The 16,692-nt window shown below is 34.7% G+C and overlaps 1 protein-coding gene across 1 annotated transcript in view; it reads left to right on the top strand.

Moving 5' to 3' along the window:
* The window catches only part of snd1 (staphylococcal nuclease and tudor domain containing 1), a 309,136-nt gene extending 292,889 nt beyond the window's left edge, over window positions 1-16,247 (top strand). Inside the window, exons 23-24 of the mRNA XM_088922699.1 lie at window positions 12,993-13,037; window positions 15,531-16,247. Of these exons, the coding sequence (XP_088778825.1) occupies window positions 12,993-13,037; window positions 15,531-15,596 (111 nt within the window). The 3' untranslated portion in view covers window positions 15,597-16,247. The remainder of the gene's footprint in view (window positions 1-12,992; window positions 13,038-15,530) is intronic.
* The last annotated feature ends 445 nt before the right edge of the window (window positions 16,248-16,692 follow it).

Below are 16,692 nucleotides of genomic sequence, written 5' to 3'. Positions count from 1 at the left end.
CCAGTGTGAAATTGGCTTTTAACAAGTTTTCAGATATGTTCTTATGTTCTGTTCATTGAATCTAATTTGCACTAACTACTGGGGTCAGCCTTATTTATTCCCTTTAAAGTCCTTTTAACTATCTTTTATGCAGACTGAAAAGATTAATTGCCTTCACTCTGTCCTTATAACTCATCTTGTTAAACCCTGAACTGATTTTCCTAGGTTATAGTACTCTAGGTATGGTTGATTGTAGCATTGTGCATAACATTTTATATACTATACTTTCAGCATAATATTTTCTGGCTTGAATTAATTAGCAAACTGATTTTATTTAAAGAATAAAATCTTTAATCTGTTTCAGACAAAAAATCTATATTAATTTCTTCTTTCTGGCTCACAAAAAAGCTTGGTTTATGAAACTACCAGTTCCATTAACTGGTAGGATTTGGTTAGGATACCATAACGTAGTCTTAAGGAATTTTAATGTGAAACTGATAAGTCTTTTCTTTGGAGTAAAGAGTAAAAATAATTGTGGTATTGTATTTTTATCTTTTTTCTTGAAGTAATGGTAACTGACTTAACTTGTGTTCTTCCTCAACCTAGTTTTTTTTCTTTCTCAAAGCTGTTTTATGTCATGTAGTCCAGGTTCTGTTTGTTGTCTTTTAAGAGAGTGGGAAATGTATCCTTTGCAAAGGATAACATTCTCATGGGAGTAACTGAAGAAAAACTGGCGTTTTTAATTGAACATATGAGTTGCAAAGTGCAATATTTTTACATGTAGTTACTCTTTTTTAAATACTTTGTGAGTTTTACAATATCCTGCTGTGTATGTATATGTATTCTTCTCATCTTTTACCGAGTATTGCCATTCAGGTCAAGACACAATCTTACCACTTTTTTTTAAACGTTTTTATCTATGAATGATACAAGTTCTATTTTTTACCTCTGGCCATTGAATTGTTTAGAATCTAGTGGTACTTTTAAAGAGGTTCAGTCTGTCTCATCTGTCATGACATGATCTAATAAAGATGCTGTTTCGGTGATCTTGTTGAAATAGAGCTCAACAGATTTATGTGGACTAAAATATAAGTTTTCTTACAGTCATGATTACTTAAAGAAATTTTCAAAGCAGTTTGAATGTGAAAGGTAATCACATTTATTTTAATGTTTTAATGCTATTTTATTTTAATACTAGCATTTTCACAGTCAAATAAGTGACATCTAAACTGAATTTTTTTCTGAACTGAAATATTTTAATTTTATTTGCTATTCAAAGAAACAGTGTAATTCCATTTAGTCTGGATGATATTTAGTGTAAAATCATTTGCAGTTTACAGTAAGGCAAGGACTAAAGCACATGTAGCACATCTGTGCAAGATTTGTGCTATTGTATTCAATGCAAAGATGAAAATTGTAGTCCAAGTATTCATCCTTACAATAAGAAAATGAGGTCAATTTAAAATGGTATGCATCACTCTGTACCTCTCAAGGCCAAAACCAAAACATTAAAAGCAAGAATACAAAAATGTACATGTTCAGCACTTATAAATGCAAGTCTGTCCTGTGAAATATTGTGGATCGTTTCTTTCCCCATTTGCTAATGCAAACAAAAAAGTATAAAGGAATCAAGTATATACAATACAGTTGCTCCCTCTTATTAATGTACAGTAGGAAAATAGAAAACAAGCAGCATTTAAGGTATTCTTCATCTGAGAAAGTATATTTTATTATAATACAATATATACCTGACAAAATCTATTCTCCTAAAAGCACAACACTGGGAGTCTAAAGCTCTAGTACTGCATTTTACCAGACTTCTCGGAAAGCCTTTTTTAACAGAGGTCTGTCTAATGAGGTGCTTACGCAGAATATTCGTAAAACTATCTGGAGAAATGCTGTTTCAACATCTTCTCATTTTCCCACTTGAATCTAACGTCTTCTCAAGGTTTGCCTAACCTGATAATAGTCTAGCTCCATATACCAATTTTCCACTCACTCGTGTCAAGATACTTTATTATGTTTCAGCTTCATCTCCTATTACTCTTATTCTTGAGGAAGTCTGGGATGAGATTGTAAATGGATTTAGAGTAAATGAGACGGTAGCTTCTGAAAACTAGATATATGGCTGTAAATATACAATACAGATATATTTGCTAAGGTCGTAAAATTTAGGCTTCTTCTCACTTTTTTTCCTCCAGAAATGAAGATGAGGAGCGGAATTTATTTAACTAGTTCCGTTAGTCTAAGGTTTTATCAAAAACCTAAGCATTCAGTATTCCAATATTTGTATTATTTATCATTACTAATTTTTGCAAAATCGTATCACCCCTAAAATGACCTGCAATGTTAAAAATAGTTATGGTGACAGAAGTTTTATTTTGTATCTAAATCTATAACTTCCTTGGTAATTAATGGGTCAAAGTCACCTGGTCTGTTCCTCTGCCTCTATGGGATTAATGAGCTCAGTCAGTTTATTGAAAATGTTAATTACACCACACTTTTACTGAAACTTTTCTGCTTGGATTGTGTTGTCAGTCATTGTGCTGTGTTTTTGCAGTTTGAGGAAGACAAAAGAGTTAGGTAACTGCCCTTTAAAATTTTGAATCAAACTCATGTGGGATGCTGGGCAGTCAGTCTAGTTCATGAGTTGTTAATGGGTACTTTCAAGCTAAGTTCAACCAAATCAATACTGAATAGGTTAGGAGCAAGGCAGTAACTTTCCCTGGATCACAGAAAATGTAGGTCCTTGTGTTTGGTCTCCATCACATTTTTTTTCCCAATGTTTTCTGTCAGGTCAAATTATGCTGCCCAGAGCTCTCTAAACCGTGAACTGTGCTACTTTTCAATTATAGCTCAATACCTAATTAACAAGTAGAGTTTGCAAGCGAGTTTTAATTGAGGTTTCGTATTCCTGCTATTGACTTAATATCCTGCCCTTAGGAAAGCTGTCTAGGCCACTAAAATGTCCTGGGTAGCTTGTGCCATTCCACCATTCTGTTTGTGCTTTGCAGTTCCTATGAGGATCCACAGAACATTCAATAAGAGAGAGGCGCCAGGGTATTCAGTGGCATGTGCAGGCTTTTTTCATCTCCCTTTCAGTTTGTTTGACTGAAATGGACATTACAGTTATTACTCAGGAACTTCTAAGGGCAAATGGAATAGAAGGCCTTAGCAAGGTCATCTGAAATAGGCTATTCTTTTGAGCTCATATGAGCATGTCTGTTAAAGGGATCATTTGGGAGCATGTGAAACAGGGGTATCCTTTTAAAACAAACTATCTTTCAAATTAGTTTATCTTAATCCTTTGGTGCACCTGTGGCATGTAAATGTGAATGTGGATTAAGATGTTTTATCACCTGGCTGTTTAGTAAGCAAATCACCTGACAAAAAACTGACCTAAATCTTGTTTGCTAAACCTTTAGTTGCCTTTCAAATTTATGTCTGTCTCACACACAAGAATATACTTGGTACAGAAGGAAAATGGCTTTTTCATGGTTTCTCAAAGTTTCAGTCTCTGCCTGATCCCATTAGATTGGAGCCCTGTGATTATAAGTCCTTAGGTACAAGATTTTCTGTGTGTTGGTTTCTCTTCTAGTATTTGAGTCAATTGCTGGTCACACCACTTGATTCCTCTGCCAGAATCAAGTTTGTGTGCAGATAGGTCCCAGTCCTGCACATTGATGTCAGTCCCCTGGGTGGATGTATCCTTCTTTTAACAAAAACTATAAATAGAATGTTTTATTTAGCAAACAAACACCAATTAGGGCTAATAATCATGAATTGCTGTTAGTCACATTTCTTATTTCAAATTACAGATTTCTGAACAGGAAACCAAAAACTAAGACCCTTCTTCTGAACACATTAGCCTTCCCCACAGCTTCTCCTAATAACAGAGCTCCTAAAGGATCAACCAGTGGGACTAAGCACCCCACTGAGAATGTAAATGCTAACTGGTCATATTGGATGTCTTCCTGACAAAAAAACGTTCAGTGGGATTGACATCACTGTCTGTCCAAAATCACAAATGCTGTAATTCAAGGAGGGTAGATAACTGGACATTAAACTGAAGGAGATAACACTTTATATTGTCTAGAGGAAATCAACACTAGATTTAAGCACCGGAATGCAGTTATACATGGGAGCACAGTAGGGTAACATGCTGAATTTATACAACATGATTAATTTGAGACATATTTTTACCCCTGGAACTGTTTAGATTGCTTTGTATCATATGTAATGTTTATGCTTACGTAATCTTAATAATAGAGAACTTAGTTTATCTTATTTTGTAAACAAGTATGTTCTGCATCAGTTAGGCTCTCGTCTTGAAATCTCATATTATCTGATACTTAAACACTATGAGCACTGTGTTAAAAAATCATAGGTGCTTAAATCCCCATCAGAAGTAATGTGAGTTTTTTTATTTTAACATATGGCAATATATTAACATTAAGGTAATGAAACTGGTACAGTAGATTGGACTAAAAGATCAGGATAATAGGAATCAATGCACTTGTGTTATGAGTGCTCTGTAATAGTCATCTCTACCATGAAGTTTGTTGAGTCAAAAGACCGGTGGTTTATTTTGTGCTTTGAAAGGAGCACGTTTTAAACTTAGGCCCTACAGTGTGCTTGGGCGTACGAACATTGTAGTTGTATATAAAACAGTGGGGAACAATAGATGCTCTTTGTGAGTGTATTGTAAGAGTAAGCAATTCAGATTTTGCTAGAGTAAAGAGAAGAAAAACATTATTGATCTATCAGTGCCACCGTTATTTATTTCACAGAGTAAATGCACAGATAAAGATGGGGGGATCTTTTTTATCCTGATATCAAAAGCTGTTGCAGACATTACAATATCAAAGTGTCACAACAAGAAAAACGCATCAGGAAATGACAACTAAAAGAGGATTAATCCTCACCAGGAGCACTGCTTCAGTGGTAATGCCCTCCTACTGGCCAAAGATGCATTTTGTTTGGCAGATTACATTCCATTTTAGGAAGTAATCTCTATGACTGTTCAGCCATCAGTTTAATAAGCTTTAAACAAAATATTTATGACTGGCAGAAAACAGATTGTTTCACCCTTGATATGCCAGTACCCTGTGGTATTACATCAGGTCATGCCCACTTTTTTTTGGGTTCATCTGACTAACATATGGCATGGAGAACAATCCTACAGCTGGTTAGCAGCGTGAAGTTCATTCATGCGAGTGTAAAGGAGTTTCAAAATGATGCAACTTCTAATCCCGAAAACAACTGCGGTCATTCTGTTAATAAAAAGAGAGTGCCAGAAAAACAGATTAAAAAAAAGGTCCTAAAGATGTATTTATATTTCTGCAAGAGTAGTGAAATACAGATAAGTTTTCTGTGAATCAAGGCTTCAAAAGTCACTTAAGCTTTTGAGTAAGGAGTATAGAGCAAGTTACACAACCATGTTGTTGAAACCATTACCCTGGCTTCTTTCACGAAATGGCCGAATTAGATCTTTGGATCAATTAACTTCTAATTATCTCAGAAATCAACTTATGTACCATAGACTTAGAAAACATTAGAATTAACTAATACCAAGAAAGTAGTGTTGTATTGTTCTATTGCTCCAAAAGAGATGTGGATTTGATCAAATTTAGTACGCAGAGAATTGCTGTGATTTGGCCCCAGATGACACCGGATACCAGTATTTGTATTACCCCTCATATTTCCTGTGTGACCCAAAAGCCACACTATTTTTTCACACTTATGAGACAAAATTACAGTGTTATGAATTACTGTTGCAATGAGTGTTTTGTCACAAAAAAGGCTGAGACTTGTGGTTACAAAGGTCAGACATCTTGTTTCCTGAGAGATAATTTATTTGGAAAGGCCATTGGGAAGCTATCACAGAATTATAATTGCCAACCACATTCCTAATCAAAAGACCTGAGAGATTATAGTTATGCTGTACCATGCATATTTCCTACTGGTATCAAGGACAGGTTATCATTATTAAACTAAGTTATGATCAACTAACAAAGTACATAGAAATAACATGGCTAGAGAATTTTGATAAGATTGCTTTATATATATATTATATATACTTTATATATTTCAACCGAAATATACAAAAAAAACAAATGTTTGTGTAATGAATATGTATATGCTTAATGCAAAAAGTCTGATACCATAATGTATGAGACCTATTGGTGTTGCTCAGTATTAAAATAAATACTGAAATATGAACTTAATTTAAATGCATGTTTTTAATATTATGTGCCTTTATCTATTGCTGATTGATGTGGAATGTGGTTAAAATATGCCGTTTGCATACCTGAAATTTGAGCTGGCAAAAGATGCACATTCACGTTATACCCAAATGATCTGCACTTATGCCATTGAGAGAGCTGAGTATGCAAGGCAAATACAGAGTGTTTTTCACAGGTCCAGTGGTATCTAGGAAGTGCTGAAAAGATTAGAAATTGTTTTTACACTGCTGAAGGTAGCTGTTAGAGTTCATTCCACAGATCAACTGCGATGTAGAAACTAATCCAGACATGGTCATGCACAAGGGATGTTGCATGACAAGATGATACTCTTGTCCACCCTGTCATAGAATAATATCCTGTTAGTCTCTGCTACACCTCTAAGATCACTGACACACCACAGGCTACAGTTTTTTATAAAACTACTGTACAGTATGTGGCAATTACTCCCATCACTTCCGATGTATTTCACATTATGTTGTAGGGTCCCACCTTTGGCGATGTTGAATACTGCTGATTGCCTTTTCAGACTGATAGATAAGGATGTAGTAAGATTTAATAGCCCAGCATTACTTAGATAAGTTCCATGATTTGTAGTTGTGCTTTCTGGCTGGTGTAAATTTTATTGCTTTTCTGCATGATAATGAAAAAGCATACACTACAAACTTCAAAATTCCTATATGAATACAGATATCTCAGATACTGCTGACCAGCCTCAATATTGTCATGTTTGCCTTTTTTTAGGAACATCTTTCTTTATGTGGTTCAATTGCTAGTAAATATAGATTCACCATTTCTTTATCTTAGAAGGAAATAGATTTTAGTGAGGTGATAGTAATTAGACTACAAACTTTTGTAGTACCCACTACAAACCTTTAAAACAGTTGTACAAAACTTTATTGAGAATGATAAATCAATGGACTTTAAGAATGCACTTATATTTTTATAAGTGCAATATCTCAAGGGTTGTGTTGTTCTTTTGCAAATGAGAGATTTGACAATTGTAGAGAAGGAAAATCCTCAGTGATCTGAGCTCATTCATGGGTTACTTTTTCTCTTCTATTCAGACTCGTATTTAAAGCTTGCTTTTAGAGTTTGTCATTTACATTTTGAGTTGCCAACCAAATTCATAGATGAATTCAGAAAAGATTTTTATATCTGTAATGTTGTAGGTGGTGTTTTGGGTTGAACATTGGGTCCTTCTGCCTGGTCTCTTGTTGTGGCAGTTGACACCTCTTCAGAATGTTGTAAATCTTAAGACTGTTTTGTTAGGTTACATGTTAAAGAAGTCCATTCTTGCTGAACATTGAAGATGGGACACAACGAATTATCCTGGGTATCTCTTTAAAGTAGTGCCCTTGAAAAAAAGATTAGCCATCTGTTCAAGAAATTTTCCTGTAGGTTTTTTGTTTTTTAAGTTCATCTTCAGGTCATTGTTTTTGAGATTCTAGAGTATGGTTCAGAGCCTCACCAATTAGTTCAAGTTCTGTAAGTTAACCAAACCCTTGAATGAAAGCGCCTGATGTATCCCATTTAACTATTGCACTTCCTTGGGAATTTGGACTACATTGAAGTGTTCAGTGGTGATTTCTCACACTATAGGGAGAAACAGGGTACTGTAAACACATTTCTACATTTCATCATTGAGGTTAATATATGGCAATGTGTGCAGTGTGATTGACCAGTGTTCCATCCAGTTTGTATCCTGCCTATTACTACATGTTTTGTAGTTAGGATTTTATCCTGCCAGATTTACTTTTTCAGTTTAACTTAATGTTACACCTGTTTATTATCAGCAAAGATTATATACATTTCTTACTACTATTTGTGATTTTTTCCTAAGTATCAGTATTTCATCAACCTGTGAAGTAGGTAAGCAATTAAGTATCAGGAAAAACATCCTTTGCATTTTTTTTTTCATTTCTGGCACCCTATATCAGAATGTTAATTTATTTCCTGTACTGTCATTTGTTCTTAATAGGAGTTATGAAACATGTAGTTCTTTTACTATGGATTCTTCCTCCTGAACCCATTTATCACATTGTCAGCCTATCTCCTTTACTGAAAGTTGAAAAGATTAAACTTACTGTGTGTCATATTGATGCATACCTAATACAGAAAATCCTTGATTACATAAAAGCTTCTGTTTTCTATTAATGCTTCTTTTTGTGTGGAGATGGGGTAGTGCATAGCTTTAGGTCTTTGTAGAAATATAAACAGGGATTATTAAAATATTTTCACTCTCAATATGTAACATGCTTATATAATGTAACTACACATGCAGTGCCTTTCAGGTTTATTTATACACCTGATGCAATAGGAACAAAAACATAACACAAAATGTATGGATTGGATAATGTATCTAGATGAAACAATAAAACAAAAATGTCATACTGCATTGCATATAGCATTGTACAGAGCAAAGTCATATTTGTCATAATTCATTTAAGTCCAGAAAACATAATGTGTAAAACACATTTATTCACACCTAAGTAGTTCGTATTTTATAAATCCTCCTCTGGCAAGACACGTCCTGTACTCTACTGTGAGTTTCTGGCACTTCATTTGTCAACTGCCTTCTTGCGTTTAGACCACAAATGTTGGATTGGATGTAGGTCTGAAGATTGAGATGGCATATCGAGAACATTTCGTTTTGCGTGGGGCTATCCATTTCGTTGATTTGTACGTATGTGTTGGATCATTGTCATCCTGGAAGGTCTGTTTTAAGGTCTATTTTCAGCCAAGCTTAAAGCATCTTAACAGACAGAATCAGGTATTTGGACTAAATGCCCTGGTACACGTTGGTTCATACTTCCTCTGATCTTAACAAAGACTGCATAACACAGATGCAAAACAAGCCCAAAACATAATAGAACCTTGAACTTTGTTTTACTTCACAAAAGTAAGAATGTTTTCTCAATATGAGCATCAGTCTGTTAATGCCAAACATAACACTGATGAGCACTCCAAAAAGTTTAACTTTTGATCTTGATATATTGTTTCAACTGTCATTCCGACACATTTGAGCTATGGTAGCTGTTAACCTTCAGGTGATGGTAGATGGTATTTTTGACACTTCATATCCTGAAGATTTTGTGTTTGGGAATTATGGTCCCATGCCAGTTTCCTAGTTACACTTGTGTCTACTTTTTGACTGGATTGTCACTGTACCAGTAGCCTTAATTTTTTTTAATAATGGCCACTACAGAGGGAGGAAAATGGTAGATTTCAGCATTGTGTGGATGATTTTATAGTCATCCCTCACCTTGTGAAGGTCAATGACCATTTGCCCGCAGTCTTCAGAGAGCCCCTTGACCTTAACAATGATGATACACACTCCTATGTCTTTCATGTGTGAAACAGGAAATATAAAGCAAAAACAAGCAAAACTTCAAAAGCTTCTGTATAGTTCTGGGGTCTCCCATTGTGCTTCCAAGGAGCCAAATATTAATATAAATTTGTGTTTGTTGCAGTTTGTTCGAATAAATGTGTGAATAAATGTGATCCTTGTAGTTTTTGGAATCTAATTATTTTTGACAGACAGCTTTAGCTCCCTGCATTGCTATTAGAATTACAGTATAACATTTTAGAAACGTTTTAAGCAAGAAAAATTTATCATATTTGTCGTATGATGTTTTTTTGTTCTGTTTCATCAAAGGTATGAATAAGATACGTTGGCAGTAAAAGATCTTCGAAACTACTTTCTAGAAAGTTAAGTAGGCTACTCCCCTGTGGTCTATACTGAGGGATTTTGTTTTCATAAAGAGTTCATTATTTGCAAAAGTATTGTGTATAAATTGAATGACTGCTTCTATCCATTGTGGAAACTGAATGTCTTTCATTTAACGATATATCTACGCACAAAAAAAGATTCTAATTTGTATGTAAGGTTCCTGCACTTTTGACACTATGCTTTTCAGGATTAATTCACAAAATTGTTATCCTGATACATCAGTAACTGCAAATGTGATGGTGTTTAACATGAGTCCTTTCAAGCTTTTTTAAAGCTTAACAGAGAGATGCATCAAAAAAGTAGGGGTGTTAACACTACTGTCCTGGTTGATTTCTGCTCTGGGCTTGTACAGCGGGGCATACTCAAAAGTCCCCCCTTAAATCAATTGGTAGAGCAATGTCTCGCGTCTCTGCTTGATCTGCTGGGTAGTGAGGCTAGTGTCATGTAATGGCTGCAGTAACTAACCTTAGAGTGTGCTGCATTTTGTTAGTGCATTATACAGTATATAATTATAAAGAACTTTCAGAACTTTTGAGATCAAAATGCTATAGACATGCAAAGATTTAATGCTAAGAATTAACGTAAAATCACCTGGTTTTGCAAAGCAGGCCAGAGCTCACAGAAGCTATTAACTATATGTTTATTATTTAAAATACGAACGACCATTGAAATGAAAACTTACAAAAATAGTCAAATTAAGTTTCCTACAGTACCACTTTGGCTGTGGTACAATAATAACCTTGGACACAGCAATGAATGGTGCACAACACCATGTTAATATACCAGATGTGTTTATCACTGTTCCATAATGTGCTTATGTTTTCTTGTAGTTGTTCTGTTTCTGTGCCAAGCTTTTTGATATGTCAGTACTTTGTATTGCTTATTCATTTGATATTTTGAGTTGGATATGATTTGTGAAAGTTCCAAACATGTATTTAGAGCAGGTAGTTTATTGGATTGATATGCTGGAGTTATTGTAATTCCAGAAGGTTTATTTTAAAATCTTAAATTTAAAATTTAGGAAATCATAAATGGCAGTTTTGCACCTGGCATACCAGTTGCTTTGTATTTGTAGCTGAAGATTTTTGGTTGTTTTAAAATATAGCATTTTTTCTTTGTTCTATCAATCAATCTTATTGTTATATAATGCCTTTCAAATAGAGGCTTCTCAAGGTGCTTTAATATAACTTATACTGTACATAGAAAAGAAGAATTTGGTAGAAGCAGAACAGGAATAATACAAAAATGTACATATTTTTAAATTAAAATAATTGTTAGCCATTAGTGTAATGTTCTAGCAGTAATGTTTCTAGCATTTGTGATACAGCAGGAATAAAAATCATTCAGCTTGACATTTGAGATGTGCATGACCATTGAAATAGAACATAAAATTGTTAAACATACTCGCATACATGTATAGAGTATATATCCTAACATTATTACTGTTACAATTGAAAATGCTTTCAGCAAAATCGGTTTTTGTGCTGTCACTGTTCATAACATAAGAACGTTTTCAATTGAGAAGACCATGTAGTCTATCTAGCTTGTGTTTACATTAGCTTTAGTAAACCTTGCTAATTTAGTTTTTACTACATCCAGTATTAATGCAGTATTAATGCTGTGAAAGGGGCAGAAAATGGCCTTTAGGTCTACAACATGTTTTGTCACTTTCTTTACTTTTGGCACATTTGGCACTGTGAAGCCTCTGCATTTCATAAGCCACACACAGAGTCTTTCCATCTTGCAATGTGTCAGACTTTCACTTTGTGACTCGTCACGACTGTTTGTGCTCTGCAAAATTAGTTTTCACATTTCACATGACATTTTCACAGCAAGTGTGCATGGTTTTTATTTCTAAATTAAATCACTTCACTTTTATTCTTTACCAAGTATAAATATAAATGTATTGCACTATTGATGGACAAAATATTTGGATCTAATGTTTTTCTTTATGATATTAAGAAATAAAGTATAATAAGTAAACTCCTTAGCAGGGTTGAGTAAAGTGAAATCTGGCAAATCATCTGCTACATAACTACAGTACAACTTAAGTGAACTATAGCAGGTACATAATTTTACAATAGTGTGAGCTTTACGTGTATTTAAAATAGCGTCTTCATAACTTAATGTATTTGAAAAACATTTGAATTTGTTAAAGCCCTCTTCAGGATTGTTTAAAGACAGTTTAAATTGTCTGTGTTTCATAGATTACCAGGTTTCAATTACTACTGCTATCAGTCTTGTTGTTCTACACTATAATAATCCTTATCTCAAACGACCTTTCACAATTTTGATTGGCATGTTCAAGGTTAATGTACTGTATGGTGATGTTTTAACTGATGAGATATAAAATGTATTCTACTGTTTCCTAAACTTTTATGATTCTAATTATTTGCACCCTTAGAAGATGGATTATTGATGTCTCAATTCCAGATTACATTAAACACTCGGCAGACTCACAAATGCGGTGCTGTAAAGTGTTTTTGATCAGACATGTCTTACAGTATGTGTTCTTAAAGCTTTTTCATTTTAATATGTTTCCTTTTGGGAAAGTTGGTCAAATAAGCTGCCAGACCTGCCTACCTATATAAAGGACTTGTCTACCCTATTCTAGGCCTTTGGGACAGTAACTGCTGTCAGATTAAGAGCAGGGTCTGTTTTCTGACAATAAACCTTTGTATAAGTGTTGCTCATAAATGTGGACTGAAGCTGCTAGTTTTAGATTATAAATGTTCTATTTCTAATATAATTGGCACATATTTGAATGTTAAAGAAAATGACCCTAGGCAAAAGTCTAAATCTAGATCTATTCTAAAAATGTAATATTCTTCCATGAATCATTGTAAGAACCGTGTTATTTACAGCAATTGTTAAAACTCTCACTGTATTATTGTTTTTAAGTGTTGAAAATCAAACATACATAGCTTCACACCTTTCTCTATCTTGTTGTGTAAGTGTAGGACTCTGAATATGTGGGCATATTTTTCTCCTGGCTGTCAACCATCTGGTCTACCCTGCTGTGTTTTTCTATTTTGTAGATCACTGAATACCTGAATGCACAGGAGTCTGCCAAGTCTGCCAGGGTAAGTTTTCTAGGAATCCATTTTATGTGTTTTTCAGAGGTATAAGCACAAGACATGTCCAGGACTAAATGAGAGCTGACTTTAGTAACTATAAACTCTACAGAAACAATTAAATCCCGGAAAAAGGGGGTTATTGTGACTTCTAAAGGGTGCAATAAGTTTGAATGTTGCTAATTTTAGTTCAGTAAACATTTAGACTGAAAAAGAAGGATTTGCATTTCTTCTTTACTTCTAACAATGCCAAAGCCAAAGATAGATTATTTCTATTGTAAGAACAGCCGTACGATTAAAGGGATAAAAAGCTGTCAAAATAAAGTTTCCTACTAGTTTCACAAACTCACATTTGGTTTGAATATCGCTAATTAAGCAAATGGCAGTAAAACTGGAATTGTCTCTCCACCCTTTTTTTAAAAAAAGGCTTCACTGATTATAATTATTCATTTGAGTATAGCTGCCTATCTTGTAAATGGATCTAGGAGTACCCCTCTTAGCCCTGTACACACTAGGTTCCCTAAACACTCTTGAAATGTATTTCTTTTGATCAAGAAGCTTTGTCTATAGGCAAATTAATCCAAATGTTAGTACAAAGCTCCAAATGTATGTGTTGTTTAATGTACAAAACAGAATAACTATGTATCCTTTTTATCTATGTTTTTTGTTCAACACCTAATAAAGAATGACATTATTTATTGTATTTTAAATCTCTCTCTTAAGGATGTGCTTTGCATAGATTTTTATTTCTTACACAAATACAGTATGTGTTTAGAAATACATTGATAAAGGATTCTGGTTGATGTCGCTAGCTGTAGCTTCAATACCACACACACACTTGCAATCAATTGTAAAGATTGTGAACATGGTTTGCTACAATTTTATGTGCATATACAGTGCCTATAAAAAGTATTAACCTCCCTTGGACTTTTTTACATTTTATTGTGTTACAGCATGGAACCATGATGTATTTAACTGAGAATTTTTGCCACACATCAACACAAAGTACTCTATAATGTCAAAGTGAAATAAAAATCCAGACATTTTACTAAATTAATTAAAAATAAAAAACAGAAAATAATTGAATGCATAAGTATTCACCCCCACCCCCCCCCCCCCCCCAAACATGAAGTATCCCCAAAACATGATACTGCCACCACTATGCTTCACTGTAATGATGGTGTTCTCAGTGTGATGTGCTGTGTGTTAGGTGTGCGCCAAACATAGCGCTTGGCATTGAGGCCCAAAAGTTCAATCTTGGTCTCATAAGACCATAGAATCTTCCTCCAAATTGTTGGTTCTCGCACATGCCTTTGGGAAAACTCCAGCCGAGGTGTGATATGAGTTTTTTTTTCCAACAAAGGCTTTCTTCTTGCCACCCTTCCATACAAGCCAGATTTATGATGTGTGCGTGCTATTATTGTCTCATGCACAGTTTCTCCCATCTCTGTCATGGAGGACTGTAACTCCTTTAGAGTTGCCGTAGGCCTTTTGGTGGCCTCCCTTACTATGGCTCTTCTTGCCTGGACACTCAGTTTTAGAGGAGGCCAGTTCAGGGCAGATTCACAGTTGTTCCATATTTTCTCACTTTTTTAATGATGGACTTCACTGTCCTTCGAGGTTTATTCGATGCATTGAAAATTTTTCTTATGTCCTTGCCCTGACTGGTATTTTTCAAGAACCCTGTCTTGGATCTGCTTGGAATGTTCCTTGGTCTTCATGGTGTGGTGTTTCCTTGGAAATGCACTAAGTGGGGAAGCTCCCAGACACATCTGTATTTATTCTGAAATCATGTGAAACACCTCAACTGCACACAGGTGGACTCCAATTACCGGACTTCTCCAGTAATTATGTGACTTGGAGAAGAGATTTGGTTACTTCAGAGGTAATTTAGGTGTGTCAAAGCAAGGGGATGAATACTTATGCATTCAATTATTTTCTGTTTCTTATTTTTAATTGTGTTTTTTTACTATGACATTATGGAGTACTTTGTGTTGATGAGTGGCAAAAACTCTCAGTTAAATACATCATGGTTCCATGCTGTAAAACAATAAAATTTGAAAAAGAGGGTTAATACTTTTTATAGGCACTGTATATAAGATTGTTATATTTCAAGTAGGTAGCTGCGTCAGCATGTGTAGGCTGCAAAGGAACAAGTTAAGGTTTATTCCATGCTGAAAAGAAGAAAAGAAACAACGTTGTGGCTGTAGAATCTTCTTTGGGTGCCACCAGAAGGCTCCAAAGCCAAAACGTTGTTTCTTTTCTTCTCTGTTCAGCATGGAATAAACCTTAACTTGTTCCTATACGATTGTTTCCCCTTTCCTTTCAAAATAACTAGTTTACCATGATTGCTTACCAGGAACTTCTAGAAAGGTCTAATATTGATCAATAAATGCAAAATGAAGCATTCTTTTTGAAAACCACTTTTCTGAAACAACTAATGGTAACCCCTGTCGTCATGGGTAGATGTTTACAAGAACTTGTTTTTTTTTTCTTTTTCAGCTGAACATATGGCGTTATGGAGACTTCCGTGCCGATGATGCTGATGAATTTGGCTACAGACGCTAAAAATGCCATTGCAAAGAACTCACTGAAGACATACTTACACTAAAACATCAACCTTTTCCTTCTTTGGCATTCATTTCTTACGTCTTTCTTCCTCTTTGTGTTTCTTCCTGTACCTCAGTGACTTCTTGCTCCCTCTGGAAACACTTAACACCCCTCTTCTACCTAAATAGCTGTGGAAGCCACAGGCTGTATTCTTTATTATGTGCTTATTGCAGTTTTAATTAGAGGACAGAGGGAGAAGATGCATGGAAGAACTATAAACCCACCAGCTTGCTTTTGCAGAGAAAATGCTTCCTAAATGAAAATAAAATACATGTGAATTTATAAAAAAAAAAGCTAACTTTATTGGTAAGCCTGCAAACACAGATTTAATGAGCCTACTTTTTGTTTTTATTTCCTTTTTTAATGTGTATCTGAATGTTTAATGGAATAATGAACCTTAGTGTTGATGCAGGGAGGCTTTTTCTCTTGTGGGAAGAAGCTGCAGACGCCTTGAATAATACATACTTTCTCTCTTCTGTGTTGTTTACAGGTTTACAGTAATTCCTTTCTCTCTACTCTGTAGCGAACAGTATTTGATTTTGTTTTCCCAGGTTGAACCTTGTCATTGTATTTAAATCTTTCACAGCTTAATAAAATTAGCAAAAGATGAATGAATGAATGCTTGTCTCATTAAAGTGTAAGTTGTTGAATGGTAATTTGGCTGTTGGAGGTTCAAATAACTGAGTCTTCCTTTGGTTATTACTATTTCTACTGTTTATTTTTTAGCAAGGTTGCATTTAGTAAGGAATTATGCAAAGAATACAGCATTCACTGTATTTGTTTCTATGTGTTAAGGGTATTTTATACTTATACATTTTTATTTGTTGATCGGTAGTTCCTTGCTTCATATTCCTGTCAGATTATGTTCAGTGCTGCACACTGTGATGTGAATCTACAAAAGAGTCTAAAAAGATAGGTAGAGAAGTAGGAGACTAGAATTGTAAAAGTAGTCATTTTTTAGAACACACTGTATAACACAGAACGAATGTACAGTATACTGGCTCCCGCCCTCATCTCCAACACTTTCACAGAATCCCCCTGCAATGAAAAACAT

This window comes from Atractosteus spatula, chromosome 8, assembly GCF_055471065.1.
Source record: "Atractosteus spatula isolate fAtrSpa1 chromosome 8, fAtrSpa1.hap1, whole genome shotgun sequence".
Classification (NCBI taxonomy): domain Eukaryota; kingdom Metazoa; phylum Chordata; class Actinopteri; order Semionotiformes; family Lepisosteidae; genus Atractosteus; species Atractosteus spatula.
This window is presented reverse-complemented; position numbering and strand designations above follow the sequence as displayed.